Below are 20,940 nucleotides of genomic sequence, written 5' to 3' on the forward strand. Positions count from 1 at the left end.
TTTTCCTTCCCCTTTTGACTAATTACACATTAAGATGCTATGTCCTAAGTACAAGAAGAGCTGGGTGCTTTCTAAATGAGAGGTTTGCATTTTCAAACAGTTAAAGTTTCTGTGCTGTGTCAGCATTTGCAGTGGGTATTCAGATTGCAGCCGGCTTTATATGGGCTGTTCAATAGACTATTTACTGGGATGTGCCATCAAGCAAGGCTGAATTATGTGCACTTTATTTCAGCATTAATTTCACTGTTCCTGAAGGCTCCTTGGTAGCTGTTGTTGGTCAAGTTGGCTGTGGAAAGTCTTCATTGCTGTCTGCATTACTGGGGGAGATGGACAAAAAGGAAGGCTACGTGGTTGTCAAGGTGTGATGTGTTTGAAGAATTGTTCAGCTATTTGTGGGTACTGACAGAGGGATTCTAGATTTCTAAGTGGTGTGAAGAGGGGCAGAGACAGCCTTTCAAATGAATGCGTTTTGTAGCCTGATTTCCTGGCAAGCCATGTATATGCCGTAGCCCACACTCTGTATAATTGCCTGGTCCAACAACTTCTAAATCTGTTGGTTTCTGATTTAGCCAAATAGAATGTTGGAGGTCTCAAAGACAAGTATTCTGGCGAGTCTTGTTGGCAGACAGGAACCAATACAGCCAGGAAGAGCAGTATTGGTTCATACCTTCTTAAACATCAGAGAATTACAAGGAGAGAGGGTATACCCGGATATCCAAACATGGGTAAAGCTGCTGTTGTAGTTTGTACTTTCTTAGACATCAGAGTTGCACAGAGGTCACAGAGGAAAAATGACCTGGAAGTAAGTAAATAAGTAAAAAGTCCTTGTTTTGGATTTTGCTGCTGCTGTAATGTAGGGAAAGGGAATTATTTTAAGAGCAAACCAAATATGTTGCACTTAAAAGAATGCCCATTTGGTCACCTCCAAAATTGTGCTGGAAAAATAAAGTAGGTGAAATCTGAATCACTGATTATTTGTGCAAAAAGAGAACTTTTCTTTTTCTTGTGCAGAACTAATCTTCAAATCAAAATATTTTGCAGTAGCTCAGTCTCTTCTTTGAAGTGACTTTTATATAACAACTACTTCCCCTACTTTTTGCAGAAATCTCTTGGCAGGGATGCATTTGTTAAACACTTGCATTCCATAATAAATTGTTTTATGCAGAACATAATTTATAACTATATGAAAGAACTAATGACTTTTGACATTCAGTAATTGTGCAAACATATTCTCTAAATAAATGTTTCCTCCAAGTTTGTTAGAGAATCATATTTTGTTTGAAGTCCTTCATTTTCCACCAACACACTTCGTTACATTCACTTCTAAAGAGAGGATTACAGAAATAACAATTTGAAGGAGGCCGTAGCCCAAGAACTACTTCGTTCAGTTTTGAAATGACCATCGGCAATTTGTGAGGTGATTAGCACTGCCTGCCTCACAAAGCCCTGCTGTGCTTTGACTTTTGTGTGCAGACTTTTGGTCTAAAGTACTGAATAAGGAACTTTATTTTTCTTGCAGGGCTCAGTAGCCTACGTTCCTCAGCAAGCCTGGGTCCAAAATGCAACTCTGGAAGATAACATTATCTTTGGAAGGGAGATGAATGAGAGCCGGTACAAGCGTGTGATTGAGGCTTGTGCACTGCTGCCTGATATAGAGATTCTTCCTACGGGAGACAAAACAGAAATAGGAGAAAAGGTATTTAAATACCCACTCTGCCATAACAGTGTTATTGCTAGTAGTAAAGGCCATATGACTTCTATTCTACTTTACCTTAAAGTTGTATTGAATTAAAAACATTAAGAGTAGAAGTCCTCTAGAATAAAAGACAAATTTGAACAGTATGTTTTCCTTGTCTTTAAGCCTCAAAGGGGAGGAAACCTGTCCTCAATTACAAATGCAAAAGCTTCTTGCAATGACAGTTTTTAATTGCCTCTAAGTTGCCATGGTCACAGAGCAGGAGAATGTATGGAAACAGGAAAACAAGAATCTTCTGAACACTTCAGCTTCATTTAAAACAAGCAAACACCTCCCCAACCCCCCACCAAAACCCCAAAAACAGACCACAAAAAACAACCACCACCCCAAAACTGGCCCTTGGTTGCAAAAGTATGTGTGGTGTGGGATTTAGAAACTTGAATAGATGTTGTCGTGCCCTGCTGTGGGAGCAGGACTGGGTGTCCCCTAACCATGTGGCCAGCAAGGTACGTGTATGTAACCTGCTTGGTGTTCTGCTAAGCTGATGTTCTCCAGAAGGCAGGGATGTATAGGGATATGTGCTTTGCCTGCTGACTAGTTATAGGTGGGGTATAGCTGCCAACTGACAGCCCCAGATTCAGTAAAGGGTGCAGCTTTATCTTCCTTATTGGTCAGCAGATCAACCAAATTGTAGAGCGTGAACAGAGTTTGCTTATTAAATGGGAGGCAGCACTGCAAATATACAGCTGAGAAGAAAAGTAACCTCTGTGCAGTTAGGTAGGTCAGTCTGAATTAACTGCTTTACAAGACTAGCAAACACTTTTTTTTATTAGTCCCTCCCTGACAGTGAGAACTTAAGATGTACTTCATTCAAAGAAGAGATTGACTGTGATTGCTTATGCTGTTGTGGTAGTGAAATTATTTGTGATGGAGATCTGTTTCATACAATGCTGGAATTTCTCTAACTTGCATAAATCACATATGACTTGTGACTTTCACAAACTGTAGCAAGACATCTCTTTTCAGCTGTAAATTAAGGATCATATTTTCTTGTTTCCCCAGGGTGTGAATTTGTCTGGAGGACAGAAACAGCGAGTCAGTCTTGCTCGGGCGGTTTACTGTAATGCAGATGTCTATTTATTTGACGATCCTTTATCAGCTGTTGATGCTCATGTTGGGAAACATATTTTTGAAAAAGTTATTGGACCAAAAGGAATCCTGAAAAATAAAGTATGTCATAATGAGATAGTTGTCTCTAGAGAATGATTTGGTTTTGTTTGCTGAGTTCAAATGATTCCAAGTTTGTCAAGTTGCATATTCAGACTTCTGTTTCAAACATCTGAAAAATGAAGGGATCCTTCTGAGATTTTTAGAGAACTTTTATAAAACACTGAGTTTTTATAATGAAATGTGCTGTGGTTTCTGTAATTCAAAATTCTTTGATGGAAAAAATGAAGACAAGGACAGTATTTTTTTCTTTAAAATGCTGCATGCCTGTCCACAGTTATTACTGTATTGTACACAATTCAAGCAGCAAGAGCAGTAGTTTAACCATTGTATTAACTGATTTGAGATGTTAGAAAAACTTTTTTCTTTTGCTATTTAGACACGGGTTTTGGTAACCCACGCGATCAACTATCTGCCTCAAATGGATTCAATTCTGGTAATGTGTGACGGAGAAATCTCTGAGATGGGCTCCTACCAGGAGCTGCTGAAGCAAGACGGGGCTTTTGCAGAGTTTCTTCGTACATATGCTAATGCTGAACAAAGCATGGAGAACAATGGTAAGCTTACAAATAAATTCTTTTGGGATAAGCTGGTGTGTGGCATGTTAAGGGAGTCATGTTAACGGAAAAATAGTAGTAGTGGAAGGAAGGTTAAAAGAAATTACTATTTCTTCTGATACACCTATAGGTAGAGATGCTTATTTCTTGAGGGCATTGAAGGTTGTGAGATTAAACGCACATTCTTTCTTAAAGTTTAGGAAAATGTGGAGCAGATCTGTAGTAAAATTCCTCTCACTTAGAGCAGAATTCAGATGGTTGTGAGATCAAGTAAAGGCCAGCTGGGGTTTACACACCCTTCCTGTGTGCTTATTAGGATGTGTCATCTTTATACAGATAATTCCTTTGGGGATGGGGAGGAGGAAGAAACAACTCATTTTTCTAGCTGACATCCCTGACTCCCGCTTCTGCTTTACAAAACAGCTGTAGAGCTACACTGATATGGGAATATACTTTAGATTTTTTATTTTTTTTTTTTTTTTTACCTGCTGACAGTTGCAGTATTGGATGTTAATGAGGGAACTTAGTCTTTTGCCTCCAGCCTGTTTTCTTCACCAGCTTGCCTGTAGTGATTTCCTGACACTCCTCCATATGCTCATGCCAAAAAGTATGGAGGGGTGCTTGCACTGTGCTGACTGGGGTTAAGTTGTTGCCGTGTGTCATGGTTTAAGCCCAGCCAGCAGCTAAGCACCACGCAGCTGCTCACTCACTCCTCCCCTCTCCCAGTGGGATGGAGGACAGAATCGGAAGAAAAAGGTAAAACCTTGTGGATTGAGATAAGGACAGTTTAATAGGACAACACAAGGAGAGAAGAAGTAACAACAACAACAATACTAGTAAAAGAATGTGTAAAGCAAGTGATGCACAATGCAATTGCTCACCACCTAGAACTCCATGGTCAGCCTGTTCCCAAGCAGCAATTCCCCCCTCCCCGCCCCAGCTCCCCCAGTTATATAGTGAGCATGAATATCACATTTTATTGAATATCCCCTTGGCTATTTCAGGTCAGCTGTCTTGGCTGTGCCCTCTCCCAGCTTCTTGTGAAAATTAACTCTACCTGAGCTGAACCCAGGACAGCATGTATTTGAGGCTTGTTTGGTAGCAAATGCCGGCTGCTGAGTGATCCAGAGCAGGCTCTCCAGAACAGTGGGGGGATTGAACCCACTTTTCCCTTCATCTTCCATTTGGAAAACCCTTGGTTCCCATCCATTCCCTAGAGGGAAAGCAGAGGCATTTTTTTATTCTACTCCTCATATGCCCATCACAGGCAAAAGAGAAATGGTGCCACTTTTAGCTGCACTGATAGAGCTGTGAAGTGTTAAAAGAGGTGTTGAATAGCTGTCTTTGGCAAGGGGCTGCTCCTGATGCTCATCTAAAAGTTCCTTCTGTGAGGGCTGTGATGGTCTGCCTTATTCTCTGAAGCTGCACTCTGTTGTCCAGGCTGACAACACAGACTGCCCTTGGAGGCTGTGAAAGAGCAGTTTCCTTCCTGGATGTGCAAGGTGGCATCTTCTCCAGCTGTCCTTGGTGGGGAGTTGGATTTGGGGGTGATGTGTCGAGCTGAGGCTGAAGGTTAGGATGCGCTGCTGTAGGCTAGCTCTCCTCTTGAAAAAGTCTCTTGATGTGTGTCAGTTGTCACTCTGCAGACTGTGACGCTGGTTTGGGTGGACACTGTCTGTAAACAGCAAGTGCTGTATGGGTGGGGTCTCCCACTGTGAAAAACACTGCGGGAAGACATTTTATGAAAGCGGAATCAGGCTAACTTCTGTGTATTTTCTGTAGGTGTTCCTATAGCTACTTTGGGCACAGTCAGACTTGTTGCAGTCTTCAGTGTATGAGACTTCCGGAGACAAATTAACTTTCTCTGCGCTTCCCTAGGAAGTTAACAAGTTGACTCGTACAAAGATTTGCGTCCTTTAATAGCCTTGTTCTCTTAGCCTTTGTCTCCTCCCCTTTCCAAGTGCATGGTAGGTTTGGAAGTCCTTTACATTAAACTAATTTACTTTACTTTTCCATTTAAATACTGAAACTTCTTTTGGAAAGTGAGCCAGTGCTTTATCTTTTGCCATGCTTCTCTGCAGTTGTCTAATAAAAGGCACTTTTAACTTCAGTACAACCCTGGTGATTTGGAGAGGATTGCTATGTCACAGGCTTGGCCTATTTGCAGCAAATTTGTTTCTCACTTTTGGTCAGGGGATCTTCTGCCAAGGGTAAAAAGTGAAAAATAGGGGCATTATTTGTCTGATTCACAGCAATAATATTATCAGATGTGTAAAAGATTACTAAATATTATTAAAAATCACAGGTTCTTGGATAAGCACAGTAATCTGTGATGGGAGTCAACCTGAGCTAGCTGGAGGGGATCTGCATACCCACTTTAAAAGGGAGGTTCCCTTATATCTGAAGCTACATGTTGGCAGCCTGAAAACACTTAAGCCGGAGCAAAATAGAAAACCGTGCATTGGTGCTTTCTGGCTAGAACACATCCTGCTTCTGCAAGGGTAGGAAAAATTCTCCTCCTACCCAGCCTCTGAGGTTTGGCTGCAAGTCTGCTCCCCATTGACTCCCAGCCCTTCTCTCCCATTTGGATTCCTGAGGGTTAGCTGCTGTCTGTGTGCTGTACTGCTGCCTTTCCCATCCTCGGCTTCACGGTGTTTCTTCTGTGTAATTCTTCTTGCTTTTAGCAGTTGTTCCATTCACTGCTGGCACTTAGTGTGGCTGATTTGCTCATGCCAGTACTACTTCTGCCTGTGCAGACTGGTCTGGAGTCATAGATGTGCCCTTGACTCCTGTGAGTGTTTCTTTTTTGGTGGAGTCCAGTGTCTCCGACTTCCCCCCACCCCTGATTTGTAGCTGTTGCTGCAATACTTCTTGCTGTAGAGCTAGCAAGTAGTTACTTTAAGATTACCTTTCTTGCAACTGTTTTCCCTTGTCTCCTATGCAAACTAATGGAGCAGATGTTACTTTTTGTTTTAACATGTGGGGGTTGGGGTTTTGCTGTTTTTTCCAAATGGCTTCAGCATAAACTTTGGTTTGGCCTTGAAAAGTCTGGAGCTATTTTTAGTGTTTGTGGGGAGTCTTTGGTCTTGACTGCAGTGCCTGGTAGATAGAGATGTACCACACAATTAGTAATTAGAAATCTGGTTTACACTGTGTGGGCTGTGCTTCAGATGGCGGTCTCCCCAGCATTTGGCTCTATGACTTTGCAGGCAAATAAAAGGCTGAAAGACCTTTCAGTGGCTACTCAGTTAAGGTTTTTGGTTTGGTTTTTTTTTTTAATATGAGAATTGTCAGCACAACAGGCTTAGTCAGTTTTAGTTTGGAGGAAGAAAGGGGTAAAAGTACTCTGAGAACTGCTAAGGGTCTGGACTGCAGGTTTTAGTTCAACAATCTGCGTATCTTGCATATCTTGAAAGGAAGTGTGCTGATCTGTCACTTGTGGCTATTCAATTTGAATGTCCTTGGGTTTCTTCTTTAATTTTGTGGACTTAATTCCCCAAATTCCAGCTGTTGTCCTGTACAAAGTAGAAATCTGCTTTCTGGAAAAGATAGTATGATACAGGCGTAAGATTTGCGGGGCCTTGCTTGGCCTCTGTATAAATTGCTTCCCAATTGCAGCAGTGAGAAAAAAAATTAGATTTTTTTTTTTTTTTCCCAAGTGCTGAGTTTGAAAGGAAGATAGCTTCCTTGCTGAATAGCTTTGTATTATACACTAGGTAGTAGTGTGTATTTCATAATAAAAGTTAATTCCACATTACGGGCTGCAGTTTCATATCTGCAAGGAAAAAGCATTGTGCCTTCATGGTTAACACTATCTCCCAGTAAAGCCTAGCACACCTGTATTTTGTGGCTGTGCTTCTTTCTAACAGCATCAGGCTGAGTTAAGCTTAATAGCAGTGTTGGATAGTTAAGATAACTTGTGTGATGCCTGTAGGGATGGTCGGGTGTTTCTCTCCTTTCTGATTCCTTGGGAGGCAAGAGTTAAATATTGAGATGTGTTGGCTCTTTTCCAAATGTTGTTGTGGAATCTGGAATGGTAATTCAGGAAACACCTGTCTTCATCAGGAAATAATCTGGCTTTCTCTTAAATTCATTTTACTTCTAGCAAAATTAATCTCTTTCCTTTCTCTCTCCTAAAGCAAAAGCTATTTGCAGCCTCTGCCCCAAATGGCAGAAGCAAATACTGATTCAAGATGAGTGCTGTTAGGGTATTAAGATGCTTGGAAGAGTGAAGTATCTCACTATTTCTTAATCTGTGTATGCAGGATGATGACCGGGGGCTACACAGTAGATGAGACTAAGTAAACCTGTGCTATCACAGCTCTCCTCTCATTGCAGTTACATGACTAAAGCAAGGGAGAATAGCAGAGCTGTGGGAGGAGAGAGGTAGCCACATAGACAAAAGTTGCCACTCTGAAAACATGATGCTTTGTATCTTTAACGTTAAGGTCAGGGACTTGCTTAAGATTCTTGAATGAAGTCTCATCCCCACCACTGGGAAAATGCATGTGGTAGTTCCCTGTACGTAGTGAGTTTTTCTGTCATTGTCAATATGAGGCCACTTTAGAGTCACTTTTTTTGATGATCTCTTAGTGCATATCTTGAAATGAAGTTTCTTGATGGTTCACTTGTAGCCGTCTGGTTTGGATTTTTTTCTTTTTCCTCAAGGCTGTTTTTTTTTTTTTTTGACTGTGTATGAAGCTTGGGATTAAAAAGAGGTCCATTTCAGCAAATTTGATCTTGCCTTGGGCATTTCTGGTTTTGTGGTTTAGGTTGTGCTACTTGGATGTGTTTGTGTTTGTAAAGATTGAAAATGGTTGAGTTGTGTTCTGGAAAAAGTTAATTGTATATACTTTTAGACTCAGATCCTTCATTAGAAGGAACAATTCAACCTCTGGAAACAGGTAACTGCTTCTTTGCCGTGTGGCTTCGTGTTAGTGCTTGTGTTGGAGTAATATGAGTAGCTGCAGTTCTAGAAGAATTTTGTTTGCACAATAGAATGTATTTGCTTGGTTTGCATGGTACTTGTTTGTGTGATGCTACAACAGTTGGTGTGTCAGCTTGTAGGTAACTCAGCAGCAGCAATTCTTTATCTCAAACACTTCCATAAGGAAGCTTTAAATAAACTTTAAAGGTGTACCCTGGACTTAGGAGTGTCGTGAGTGTACCCAGAGAGGCATTGTTGGTCATTTTTCTTCTCATATGTGTATTCAGTACTTCGCAGCTGTTCCCTTTTATTATTTCTGGACACATTTTTCAACAGAGCCCTCATTAGTGAGCTTATACCCTAGGTGCACATGCCAGATTTACTATGGCAATCTTGAGCATTTTTCGTTCTCAGGAGGTAAATGCAATATAAGGGGGAAATCTTTGTAGCCTACAACACAAAATCAAATTTAAGAGCCGTTAGGGCAGGATGGTTTATTTGTGGTTTTGTTTTGTTCATGTGGGCTTAGAACTTCAGTGGTGCTCATATGATGCTAGAATGCTTGCTGGTTTTCGTATGGGAGCCTTTCAAAAGGAATGCCGTCAAATGCTTAAAACCAGCAGTCCCATATTGGTTTGCTCTCATTCATATAAATAAAAATAACAACTAAATCATTGCACTTTTACCTTTTTCACATTTTCTGCTTTCTTCTGCTTCTAGACCACACTGAACACTTTAGCTTTGGGTTTTTAGACTAATGAACCAACGTTCAATTTGCAGACACAGGAAGGAACAGCTTTATGTTCAAGGAGTCCACGCTTAATGTATTGATGAACTGGTTTATGCATATGTTTTGCTTTAGTATAAAAACATGAAAACTTCAGAGTCTAGATCTACATAAATTTTCCTGCATATATTTTGAATAGATGCAGGTGGGCTTTTTTGTTTGCATAAACCCTTTAAAATGCAAAATTCTTTTGTTACAAATTCTGAATTAACTTTCATACTTGAAAATGGAGTTCTGTTTAATTGACAGGTAATTTTTTAGGAGTCAGTCATTTGGTCTGTATTAGGAAAATGACGACATAACTTGAACCTAGAAGTTTTTACTCATGGCACTGTATTATACTGTATTAAGTTGCTCAGAGAAAGCTTAATATTTGAAGCTGACAGGTTTTGTGAAGTGTTTTAGACAACTGTCTCATGTGTGTTGCATCTTGTTACAAATGGGATGTTATGGGATAGCAAGACTTTTTTTTTTTTTTTTTTTGAGAAGTGATGTTCATAGAAAGATCGTGTGTTTAAATTAATCTTGATTCCTATGGTTGCTTAAAAACACAAGGCTTTTGCATGTTGCTTCCTGCTTAATTTTGCAGGAAGGCTCAAAGTTAATAGCACATGCCTTCTGTTCTTACAGCTTCACCCCATCATTTACTAGAATGTCTTCTCATTGGATTCTGAAATGAAAATATTTATAGCTAACTGTGTAAAAGATGTGGTTTGAAAAGGAGTGGTTGGATTGTTTGTTTGGGTTTTTTTTTTCCACTGAGTGAGTCATAATGTGACTTCGTATTGCATGCTTTAACATGAAGTATGTCCTCATAATTATATTAGGTTATTATTACTGACCTACATTTGGTAGGAAAATAGAAAAATAAATGTTCATTGTCTTGGCAACTAGTCCTGTTGGGGGTGGAACTAAACTGATTTGTTCACCTGGTCAATTATCTGTTATTACATGTAAATACTTACTTGTGTTCCCCCCTTTGTTTGCACATTAGGATTGCACCTGGCATTTAGGATTGAAATGAAACCTTTGTATTTTTTTGCTTACCATTTCCATGTTTACTTTTTTGCCCTCCCTCCCCCCCCAGATACAAATAGTCCATCTGGAAAGGAAGGAAAGCCTATAGAAAATGGAGTCCTTGTGAATGAAGTCCCTGGAAAGTTGATGCATAGGTGTGTAGTCTCTTTTTCTTTCTCTCTCTCTCTCTTTTTTTTTTTTTTTAAAAATCTTTTTTCCCTTTTCCATTCTGTTACTCAGCTGTGGACAAATAGTAATTTGGTGTTTATGGTATTTCTTAGAGGAAAATGCTGTATCCAGCAGCCTGAGAGAGGTGGGGTTGCTGCCGCTCCATGGCTCCAGGTCCTACAGTAGTGAGGCTGAAGATATACTCCCAGCAGGCACACGCACATAGAGCGTACATACACACCATGTGTATACATGGCCAGCCACACAGATCACGGACACTTGGAGCACCCACACAAACACAGCGCCAAATGGCCTCATTCTGTTCCTATCTCTGGCTCAGCAGGATGGCAGTCCACTAGTGAGAATATAATATATGCGTATGTACAAAGTAGATCCCTCCCCTAGTTGGGTTCAAGGATAGTCTGTCCAATAGCTGCCCTTGGATCCCAGTCTTCCCAGTTGCTCGTGTCTGGGCATACAAACCTCTGAGGCTGCAGCCCTGCTCCAGTTGCTGATACAGACTGTTGCGCATGTATGCCTGCACACACAGAGCTCTTACGCTACTCTTCTTTCTGTGTGAAGAAATGATTATGTTGTAGCAAGATACCATGGGCTTGGCTTGCGTGAAAGGGAGAGTATTGTATTGGCTAGTGCAGCTTTCATATGCTTTCCCAAGGCTTCTGCATATAACTGCTGTCAGATGGGATGAAGTGCTAAGTGGACCCATAGTCTGACGTAGTACAGCTGCTATTATGCTTGAGAGAGGCCAAAGGTAATCACTCTGATGATACCTTCCCAAAATCAATCTCATAGTCTATGCCTTATTCTTATGGTGATCTAGAGATACTGTATTTCTGGAAGCTAACGAGTGCCTGGGAGTACAATTGCCCGTTTTGATGCCAGTGTGGGTACCCTTTTTGCACTTCAGCATCTGCACTGGATATGATGATAGGGTTTGTAAAGGCTGGTGTTGATGATCACCAAGCATTTTTCTTTTGGGAGTTTGATTGCTTAACCAAGGCTTCTTTGACTGGCTAGCCTGTTACTCGTATCTGAAGATGGACAGTTGAGAACTGAATGCCATCAGGGAGGACTAGGAGTGTGCTGTGAGGGGAGCAGGGAAGCATAGTAACCACCAGCCTGATCATGACTGGTTAGGAGATTGATTATCACCAGAGTCATGTAAGCCACTGACTTGGAGCTGTGGACTGTTGAAGTCTATTTATGAAGTAAACACCTGGCCTATATCATGCTAAGACTGAAGAATAAATGTCTTCAAGCAGGCAACTCAGTAACTCTTCAACATACAGCAGAGACACTGGGAAGTCACAGCACCAGAGCAGCACAGCAGAGCTGCAGAAGCCGCTTGCTGAAAAGAATTCCTGGAAACTGACGGAGGCTGACACAGCGAAGACTGGGAGGGTAAGGTCTCCTTTTCCACTTCTGCACTCTCTTTCTGTTCCAGAAAAATACATGGGCTTCAGGAGAAAATAACTTCTAAAGACCATGTAACTGGGGTGAGAAAGGTTTGTGTGGATTCTTGGACTTGCTGCTTGTTGTGTAGTACTTCATGGAAGTGTTGCTGTGCCTTCTGTTCCCAAAGCTGAGCCCCAGGTTTGCATGCAGAAAGAGTGCTGACACTAAAACTGTTGTTTAAGCTGATGGGCCTGACCACGTCAAAGTTTAAAAGAAGAAATTAAAACCTTGCAACTATTTCTTAGAGAGAGGTTGTGACAAATTAGGTGACATAATGAAATCTGTCCTTCAGCATAAGGAGCTGGAGTTGACTTAGATGAATTTAAGCCAAGTTTCCACTGTAGACACAAGTGTCTAATCCCAGGATATCCAGGGCTTTCTGAGAAACATAAGAGTGAGGTTCCTGGGAAAATGACAATTACACCTCCTAGCGGTGTTGCTTGAATCCTCTGGTTAAAGATAGATCATAGGATACAAGCCATGTGGAGCAAGGATTTGATTAAATGCTATATAATCTTGTGGTAAAAAGAGCATGCCAAAAACTGGAACTCCTCAGTGAAGTTTTTGGCTCTGCCACTGATGCTCTGTGTTACTTCAGGCAGCTCTCTCCCTACCCTTCCCTTTCCTTGGAAGACAAGGGAAAGGTTACGTGTGCCTGCCCTGGAGGGATGTCAGATTTGGCACATCTCCAGAGAACCACTTTGCAGCTTGTGTTGCCAAAGAGCGGCTCTCTAGAGTGCAACTGTTGTGTTTTTATGGCCTGATGCAGAGATATTGACTTTAAATAGGGGGAATTGCTGGTTTTGAAACTTAATCTGCAAAATGAATATTTTTTTTTTTCCCCTTCTGTCTTCAGGTGAAGGCAACAGTGTACTGGGACTACATGAAAGCAATTGGACTCTTCATCTCTTTTTTGAGCATTCTGCTCTTTATGTGTAATCATATAGCCTCCCTGGCTTCCAACTACTGGCTAAGTTTATGGACAGATGATCCTGTTATCAATGGGACACAGCAGTACACAAATGTCAGACTGGGAGTGTATGGAGCACTGGGAATTTCTCAAGGTTTGCTTGGTCTTTCCTATTTTAAGATTAGCTGGTTCAGAATGCTTCTAATGTTCTTGGTGATCTTGTATCCCCAGAACTGCAGCAGCAGTTTACTAAGGATTTGAGAGTGGGGTGGTTTTTTTTTTTCTCTTTGTAGAAAGATGAAAAACTTGAGTGAATAAAAAAAGGGCAAGCAAACCAACCTATAAAATTATTTAGTTAGTGAATATGGTTTTCTTTTGTACAAAACAAGAATGGAAGTGGTTTGCAGGGGCTGATGAGCCAGTAGTTGGTGATAAAATGTCTGACCCAGGAAATGGCTCCTTAGGCTGTAAACAAACTGCTAGCCTGGTTCAGAGGGACAGTTTGTCACAGGAGGCCATTGCTATGCTGCCTCCCTTGCAGCCACGGCCTGGCTGAGCTGTGTAGGCAGGTGTTTCCTCTGACTGTTTGAGGGTCCATCCGAGGCACCACGGGGAGGCCAGCTCTGCATCTTTTTGTGTCCTCTTTGTGGTCACTCCAAGTACCTCATTTCACAATTGCCATAAAAATCCTTCCATAAAAACTAAATGCTATGTTAAAATTCAGTGGTCTTTACTCAAGAAAAGTGGTCAAATATTACACAAAATTTTGTAATGGAGAAACAACTTCTTCCGTGAGTGAAATGTGGTGTTTTCACTGATATTTTTTTCTTTTTAAATTTTTTTTTAAATTACTTGAAGTAGCTGCTGAGTCTACTTGTAGTGAACCCTGGTTCTCAGGATTATTGTACTAGAGACCTGCTAATGCTAAGTGATGATAAAATTAAGGAAAGTGTTTTGTGTGAGAGGTGGAAGCAGTTAAAAACAAGTCATCTTTTCTAGGTATTGCTGTGTTTGGCTACTCGATGGTTGTGTCAATAGGGGGAATATTTGCTTCGCGACACCTGCACCTTAACCTGCTGCACAACGTCCTCAGGTCTCCAATGAGTTTCTTTGAACGTACACCCAGTGGAAATCTGGTGAACCGTTTCTCTAAGGAGATAGATACCATTGACTCCACTATTCCACCAATCATCAAGATGTTCATGGGCTCGACATTTAATGTGATTGGTGCTTGTATCATCATTCTGCTGGCCACACCTATAGCTGCTGTCATTATTCCACCTCTGGGACTTGTCTACTTGTTTGTCCAGGTAGGGGGGTTTACCTGGGGGCACTGGGACCAGCAGTCACTTACCCTCTGTTAATGAAGACAGTTCTTTTCTGATTCTGCACGGGGATGGATTTTAATGTGTTTGACTTGAGTCATGCTTGACTGACTGTGCTTTGCATGGTTTCTTGATTAGCTGATGTCAGCAGAGCATTTCCTTCCGTTGTCAAGTGTAGAGTGACTTCTGTGCAGAAGGTAATCCTTGAATACCTAAGCAGGCTTTATAAAAACGCCATTAGATTTTGAGGCAAATTTTGTATAGCTTGTTGCTCAGAGCCCAAATATGGAAAATGTATGGGCTTTTCTAAAACTAGCTTCCAAACAAAAGAGTAGCCTTTAGAGGGGTATGTGTACATTGCTGATGTGCCTGTTTCATCAGAATATTGTTTATAGAGAAGAGGAACGATGTCAGCCTTTCAGTCCTGTCTTGTGTAGGCAGAGTGTGCTTGCTTCACTCTTGCTTTACTCTTAGAAATCTAGTAGAGCCAGTACAGATCAGAGGGAAGCTGGGTTATGACTCTGACTCTTGAATTAGTAAATCAATCGGGCTGCATTAGTAAACCTTAAAGGCAGTGATGTGTGTGTTTTATAGTGTTGAGCTAAGCTTGCAGAGAGGAGAAGGAGGAGAACGTGGCTATCGCATGAGGTGGTTTGATTGGTGGTTGTTTAAAGACAGCAGCGTGTATGTATGTAATGGTCTTCAGGCCTAGAAGTGTTGGAGAAGGCTTGTATTCTTATGTGTAAGTTGAATCTCTGTAACTGACAGCCCAAATGGCAGGGAACTCTCTTAGGATTCCCTTCGTCTTTTCAGATGCAGTCCGTATGTAACCATAATTCTCATACTCCGATTTGCAGAGATTTTATGTGGCCACTTCTCGTCAGCTCAAACGCCTTGAGTCTGTCAGTCGTTCTCCTGTATATTCTCACTTCAACGAGACCCTCCTGGGAGTCAGTGTCATTCGAGCCTTTGAGGAGCAGAAACGTTTCATAAAGCAGAACGACATGAAAGTGGATGAAAATCAGAAAGCTTATTATCCAAGCATTGTTGCAAACAGGTAACAGTGGGATTGAAATATTGAAAGGCAGTTATATAGGGAGGGCATGGTTCTGCTGCCTGTGCTTCTTATAAATCACAGCTCTCAGCATACTTGTCCAGGGTAGGGAAGCCTGTGTGGATATATCCGTTTCACAGATGTTTTGCTTAAACTTCTATGACGGAATGAAGATTACTTCCGAATTTCTTTTCTTTCTGAAAGTTCCTGCCTTACTTCTGGGTAATGTTTTGGTTTTTTTTTTTTTTAAAGTTTTGATTCATTGATCCCAATGTTAACCACAACTGCTTTCTAAAATAAGACAGGAATTTATGTACCTGAAAGGTTTATTAATTTTGGATGCCTCTGGGTTTGCATGCTGCTGGAGCAGAATATCAAATACCTTGCAGTTCCTGTGTCACTGGCAGTACACAGGTGCCGTATCACTAATCTTTCCAAAAAACAACACGTGTGACAGAACAATTGATTGGCCACATTCCTAATTTTCTGTGGGTGAATTACTGGAAAGATGCATTACATTTTTCTGTCTTGCAGGTGGCTGGCTGTCCGTCTGGAGTACGTAGGGAACTGTATTGTCCTCTTTGCAGCATTGTTTGCAGTGATGGCACGCAACAAACTCAGCGCAGGACTTGTTGGGCTTTCAGTGTCCTACTCACTGCAGGTAATTTTACCTTTTTTAAAGAAAAAAAAAAAAAAAGCTCTGTATTGTAAGACTGCATCAGAAAGTTAGAACCTTGCTATGGCTTTGGAGGGAAAACTAATAACTAATATAAGGAACATAGAGAATACTACCTACAAATAGCATCTGGGAAGTTCCTTCTGTGCTTTGCCTGTGTTAGGGGATGGGGCTAAGACAACTCATCCTCTGCATATTAAAGGCATCTGGACTTTTCTCCTATCCAGCACTGATAAGCCAAGGTCTCATCTGTGTTCATGCATTCCATGAACTTGCAGTGCTTTGGTTGTTTTGTGTTTTTTATTTATTGCGGGTAACATATTTTGTGTAAATTGCTTCTAGACTTCTTTTCTTCTTGCAGATTACAGCGTACTTGAACTGGCTAGTTCGCATGTCATCTGAGCTGGAAACCAACATTGTTGCTGTAGAAAGAGTCAAAGAATATGCTGAAATGGAGAAGGAGGTACATTGAGTTGTCCACCACACCTGTAGAAGTCAGTGCCCTGTTCTGAAGTCTCACCCACAGCCTGGCTGAATGGGTTGGAGAGTGCAGCTAGGCATGTCCTTTGAGCTGAGGGATGGGACACAGCTTAGTCCTTTCAGTGCTCTCCCTCTAGGGACAGGCTATATCTTAGCGTGTAGTTCCTGTGGGTGCGTTTGAGGTGTATCCACTGATATTTACACAGTTGTTATTTAGGAAATGTGCTGTTCTGCCATGGGCTAAGCAGTGGAGCTGTACAAATGTTTTGGTTTCCTAAGTGCTTAAACTTTTTTTTTTTTAATTTGTGTTTCACTTTTTGCTCTCAGTGTGGGGAGTAAAGAGGATTTACTTTTTTCATTTTGATTCATATCACCTAACAACTCATTTCATCTGCAGTTGTACCCCTTTTGGCTACAGAACAGAGTTCCCTATGGCTTCTCTTTGCCACGCCTGTCACTTGAACCTGAGTTGAGTCACTATTTTTGCAGCCAGACCTTATGAGGACCCTTCCTAGAATTTTCTTCTCAGGTTCTTGTAGCAGACCAGTGTTTATACAGTTAAAAGGCTTTCTGTCTGGCACTGGCAGTGAATGCAGTGGGGTGTGTTCTCTCCTCTCCCACCTCTGTGGGAAGCTGATGCAGCAGCTGTTTACTTTACCAGCCTGTTAATCTTTTAGTGCTTATGTCTCAGTTAAACTGCTTCTAGTTGCACGTCTGGCTTCTCCAATGGTTTCCTTACTGTGGTGGGGGTGTACAAGCAGGCTATCTGAATACATGTTGCATGTATGATTCTGCCATTTGTAAGAGGAAAGTTTATCCAGCAAGTGGTACTTGTGATAGCAAAGCCCTTGGCTACATGTACCATCTGCCTTGGGGCAGCTCTTTCCCTCTTCCCATCACCATCACAGTTCCTTTTGCAAATTACAGACTAACAAGGATTTTTCTTAATTGCTTTCCTTGAGTCCTCCGAGCCCGTGTCCAGTTGAAGGAGGAACTGATCAGATGCATTTGTGTGGTTTTTTTCAGGCTGAATGGAGTATTGAGCAAACCGCCCCAGCAAGTACCTGGCCCGAGGAAGGGAAGGTTGAGTTTCGAGGCTATGGTTTACGTTACCGGGAAGACTTGGATTTGGTTCTGAAAAACATAAATGTTACCATAAATGGGGGTGAGAAGGTAATGAATCTGGATTTATAGTAGACTAGTACTGTTTATAAGTCTGCATGCATAAGCTGAAGAGAGGTCTATCCCTGTTCTGTAGTGTCTCTTGGGTCCTTAAGAACTAGAAGAGCTTCTGTAGAATCAGTCGTCTTGTAACTGGCAGATGTAGTAGGCTTTTATCCTTTTTGGGATGTATCCTGCATCATGGGATAAAGATACGCTATTACGTGGGCTTGTGAAGTATCTTTTGGTCTGGTTTCGTAAGGAAGCGAGGTTTACGCTGTCTTCTCTCCCCTTCCCAGGAAATTTTGCTAATTTGTTTGCCGTAAACAAAGAGGAGTACAGGTTGCAGAGCGATTATGTTAATTATAGTCTCAAGAAAATGAGCTACTAATTAGAGGGGGGGAAAGCCCTGGTCTAGTGAGGCAGAAGTTGCAAGGTGAGACTTTCTGCAGGAAAAAAATGGGACTTCAGAGCAGATTCACTGGATCCAGCAAAACTGATGGCGATATGTGTGTGTCTCTCCTATTACTTCCTCGCACATGTGCTCACATGCATCCCGCCCCAGTCCTGTGTGGATTCTCTGGTGTCTAATAATAGTGTGATCTTGCACGGCAGCATAAAAGGTAGCTGCAAGACAGACCGACTATCCGGCTTCCTTATTTGTGGTATCCAGCTAGGCATTTGCTTTTTTCCTGAGTGCACGCTTCCTACCTACAAATATAGGCAGAATACTACCTCAAGAGTGGTTAGAAAGGGCAGATGGCAAGAGATATATCAACCAACCAAAGCAGCAATCTTTTCTATTTATTTAAAAAAAAGAAAAGAATTGGTGGGGACTTCAGTCTAACTGGGAAACAAAACATGAAACTGAGTGCTTTTGGTATATTTTTGCTATAAATTCAAACAAGATAAATGTCAAGTCAGCAATTATAACTGTGAAGGGTGAACCAAACAAAGGATTAGGGAAATCTTGGCCTGCTCTACCCAATTCCATCTGCCTTTCTAGGAAAATTGAAAACTGTGATTGGATTGCAAGTTTTGAGACTGCTTTTTGTTCTTGTTTTCTTCGTATCCAGTGATTTTTTTTTTTTTTTTTTCTTCCCTTTTGATCAGCCTCAATTTGTTATGCTGTTTTGGGGTGTTGATAGCCCAGCAAATATGACAACCTTCTGAAAATGTGTCACTTTCAAGCAGATGCTTGGAAATGCTGTAACTCTTCCTTGGAGTAAGTTGTTCCTGTATTTCTTCCCAACAGATTGGAATAGTTGGAAGAACGGGAGCTGGAAAATCCTCACTTACTTTAGGTTTGTTTCGGATTAATGAAGCAGCTGAAGGAGAAATTATTATTGATGGAATTAATATTGCAAAGATAGGGCTCCATGACTTGCGGTTCAAGATCACCATCATCCCTCAGGTAGGTGCAAAATCCTGCCATTACCAGAACTCGTTTTGTAACAGTGCTGTTTCTCTAATGTACTAGGGAGAATGTATTTATTCCTTTTGTGATCTATAGCTATGAAATTGAGTCATTTCAGCATGCTCTTTCATGGACTTGAAACCAAGATTTTTTCTTAGACTGGCTTTGATTTGCTTGTGCTGGGTATCAAGTAGGAGCTTGGCTATGGCCGAGTTGTGGTGTGGAACCAAACCCTTGGCCTTTGGACTCATGGGCCTTGTCAGCACCCCATGCTGATCACTTAAATGCTATAGACAGCTTAGCCTGAGTGGGGAGATCTGATCCCAGCTGAACACCTGATCGGAGTCCCTTAGTTAACTGGGACCATTGCTCTTTTGGCCAGTAGAGGGGAAGTAAAGTCTGAGTATTTCCATTTGTGGAGAGTCCACAGGGGAGTTTTTCTAGGGATAGGTTTCCGCTTTCATTTTAGGTAGTTCCATTCCTTTTAGAAATGGAATGAAGGTACTGCGTAGTCTAGTTGTGAGGGATGGGGATTTTGTGTTGCTATGTCAGGCTTGATATGCACTCTTCCGGCCTTTGTACAAAGCATTCTGACTTCGGCAGGATCTCATGAGCGAGTTGTGCAGTACTGTTCACGCACAGAAACAAGTACATAATCATCCCAGTCTAGCCCAGCAGCTGTGGGTTTGATAGTTGAAAATGTTTGGAAATACGGATTTACAAGCACTGGACTTGCAGTCTCAAGCCTTCTTATTCTTACCATGTAGCCTTTATTGACTGCCTGTTCTTATTCAAAGTAAGACCATAAAATGTGGTTATATAAATCACCGTTGCAGCATGCTGGCAAAAACAAGTGAGCACACTGTAGAAGGTTTTCTGCACTACTTCTTTTGGAAATCTGGGGGGACTTTGCTTTGTTCTTTTGATCACTTTGCATCAGTCTGACACTACTAGGTCAAAAGTATTTCCAAAGTAGTATTTCTCCATGTCCAAGAAAAAATGCATTCATTTCACTAATACTGCAGCTGAAGACTTTTGAAATATTTACAGATGGTGTAATTCCCTAAGAAGTGGAAAGTTGACCTAATAGTCCCTGCTGACAGAAGGTTGGGCAGGGAGTGCCTGTTCTTTAACTTAGTGGCCCAGTGAAAAAGTTGGCTGCTTGTGATTTGTTTTGTTTTGGGTTTTGATTTTTTTTTTTTTTTGTTTGGTTTGTTTTGTTTTCCTGGATTCATGAGTTACTGAGTCATGGAAAGGTCTGGAGTGCCAGATTCTGCAGAGGTCAGGCCCCCAAGAGGCATAAGGAATAAGGGTGAGGGAGAATAACTTGCTGTTGGAAAAAGTGAGGTCTCACTCCTAAACTCAGTAGATTAGCTTGCTTGCAGCTGCATCTGGACATGTTGTTTTTCTTTCACTATCTAAGAAGTATTTTTGGAGCACTTGCCATGTTCTGTGTACGTTGTCAATTACCTCTTTCTATGACTAGGATCCAATATTGTTTTCTGGCTCTTTGCGTATGAATCTTGATCCTTTTGACCAACACTCTGATGAAGACATTTGGAGGTCTTTGGAATTGGCTCACCTGAAAAACTTTGTATCGTCCCTTCCTGATAAACTTAATCATGAGTGTGCTGAAGGTGGTGAGAACCTCAGGTATGTCAAAGAACCGTGCTTGTGAATATTGCCTTGAGAACTGAGAGGTGTGTGTGTGTGCCCTTCCATCTGCAACTAGACTTTCCACTTCCAGAAACCTTGCAGCTCATTTGGGACAGTATGTATCTAGACCCTAGCAATAGCAATGCAGTTTGGGGCTCCTCCCCCTCACTCTGTATGAAAATCTGGGGAGGGAGTTGGGGAATTCTTAATGCATGACCAGGCAATCAACCAGCTAGGTTTTATTCAACATGTTTTAAACTCTGAAGTTTGGGAATTTAAAGTAATTTAAGAAATACTCGGAATGCTGCAAGGTTTGACATCTTGGTCAGTCTTGGAAAGGATCTTAGTAGCAGCAACCTGCTATTTATAGCAGATGCTCTGAACTTACCATGGCTCTTGCCCAACA

General features: G+C 41.4%; 1 protein-coding gene across 3 annotated transcripts in view; it reads left to right on the top strand.

Moving 5' to 3' along the window:
- The window catches only part of ABCC1 (ATP binding cassette subfamily C member 1 (ABCC1 blood group)), a 62,953-nt gene that overhangs the window by 32,188 nt on the left and 9,825 nt on the right, over window positions 1-20,940 (top strand). For 2 of the 3 annotated variants that reach the window (XM_069810026.1, XM_069810025.1), the window contains exons 16-30: window positions 233-359; window positions 1,520-1,696; window positions 2,759-2,926; window positions 3,303-3,480; window positions 8,340-8,384; window positions 10,282-10,366; window positions 11,663-11,801; window positions 12,712-12,919; window positions 13,765-14,075; window positions 14,948-15,147; window positions 15,679-15,805; window positions 16,182-16,283; window positions 17,327-17,473; window positions 18,717-18,875; window positions 20,365-20,531. In XM_069810026.1, coding sequence (XP_069666127.1) covers window positions 233-359; window positions 1,520-1,696; window positions 2,759-2,926; window positions 3,303-3,480; window positions 8,340-8,384; window positions 10,282-10,366; window positions 11,663-11,801; window positions 12,712-12,919; window positions 13,765-14,075; window positions 14,948-15,147; window positions 15,679-15,805; window positions 16,182-16,283; window positions 17,327-17,473; window positions 18,717-18,875; window positions 20,365-20,531 — 2,340 coding nt within the window. The remainder of the gene's footprint in view (window positions 1-232; window positions 360-1,519; window positions 1,697-2,758; window positions 2,927-3,302; window positions 3,481-8,339; window positions 8,385-10,281; window positions 10,367-11,662; window positions 11,802-12,711; window positions 12,920-13,764; window positions 14,076-14,947; window positions 15,148-15,678; window positions 15,806-16,181; window positions 16,284-17,326; window positions 17,474-18,716; window positions 18,876-20,364; window positions 20,532-20,940) is intronic. The other variant, XM_069810027.1, reaches the window with a different exon arrangement.

This window comes from Haliaeetus albicilla, chromosome 22 (genome assembly GCF_947461875.1).
Source record: "Haliaeetus albicilla chromosome 22, bHalAlb1.1, whole genome shotgun sequence".
Classification (NCBI taxonomy): Eukaryota; Metazoa; Chordata; class Aves; order Accipitriformes; family Accipitridae; genus Haliaeetus; species Haliaeetus albicilla.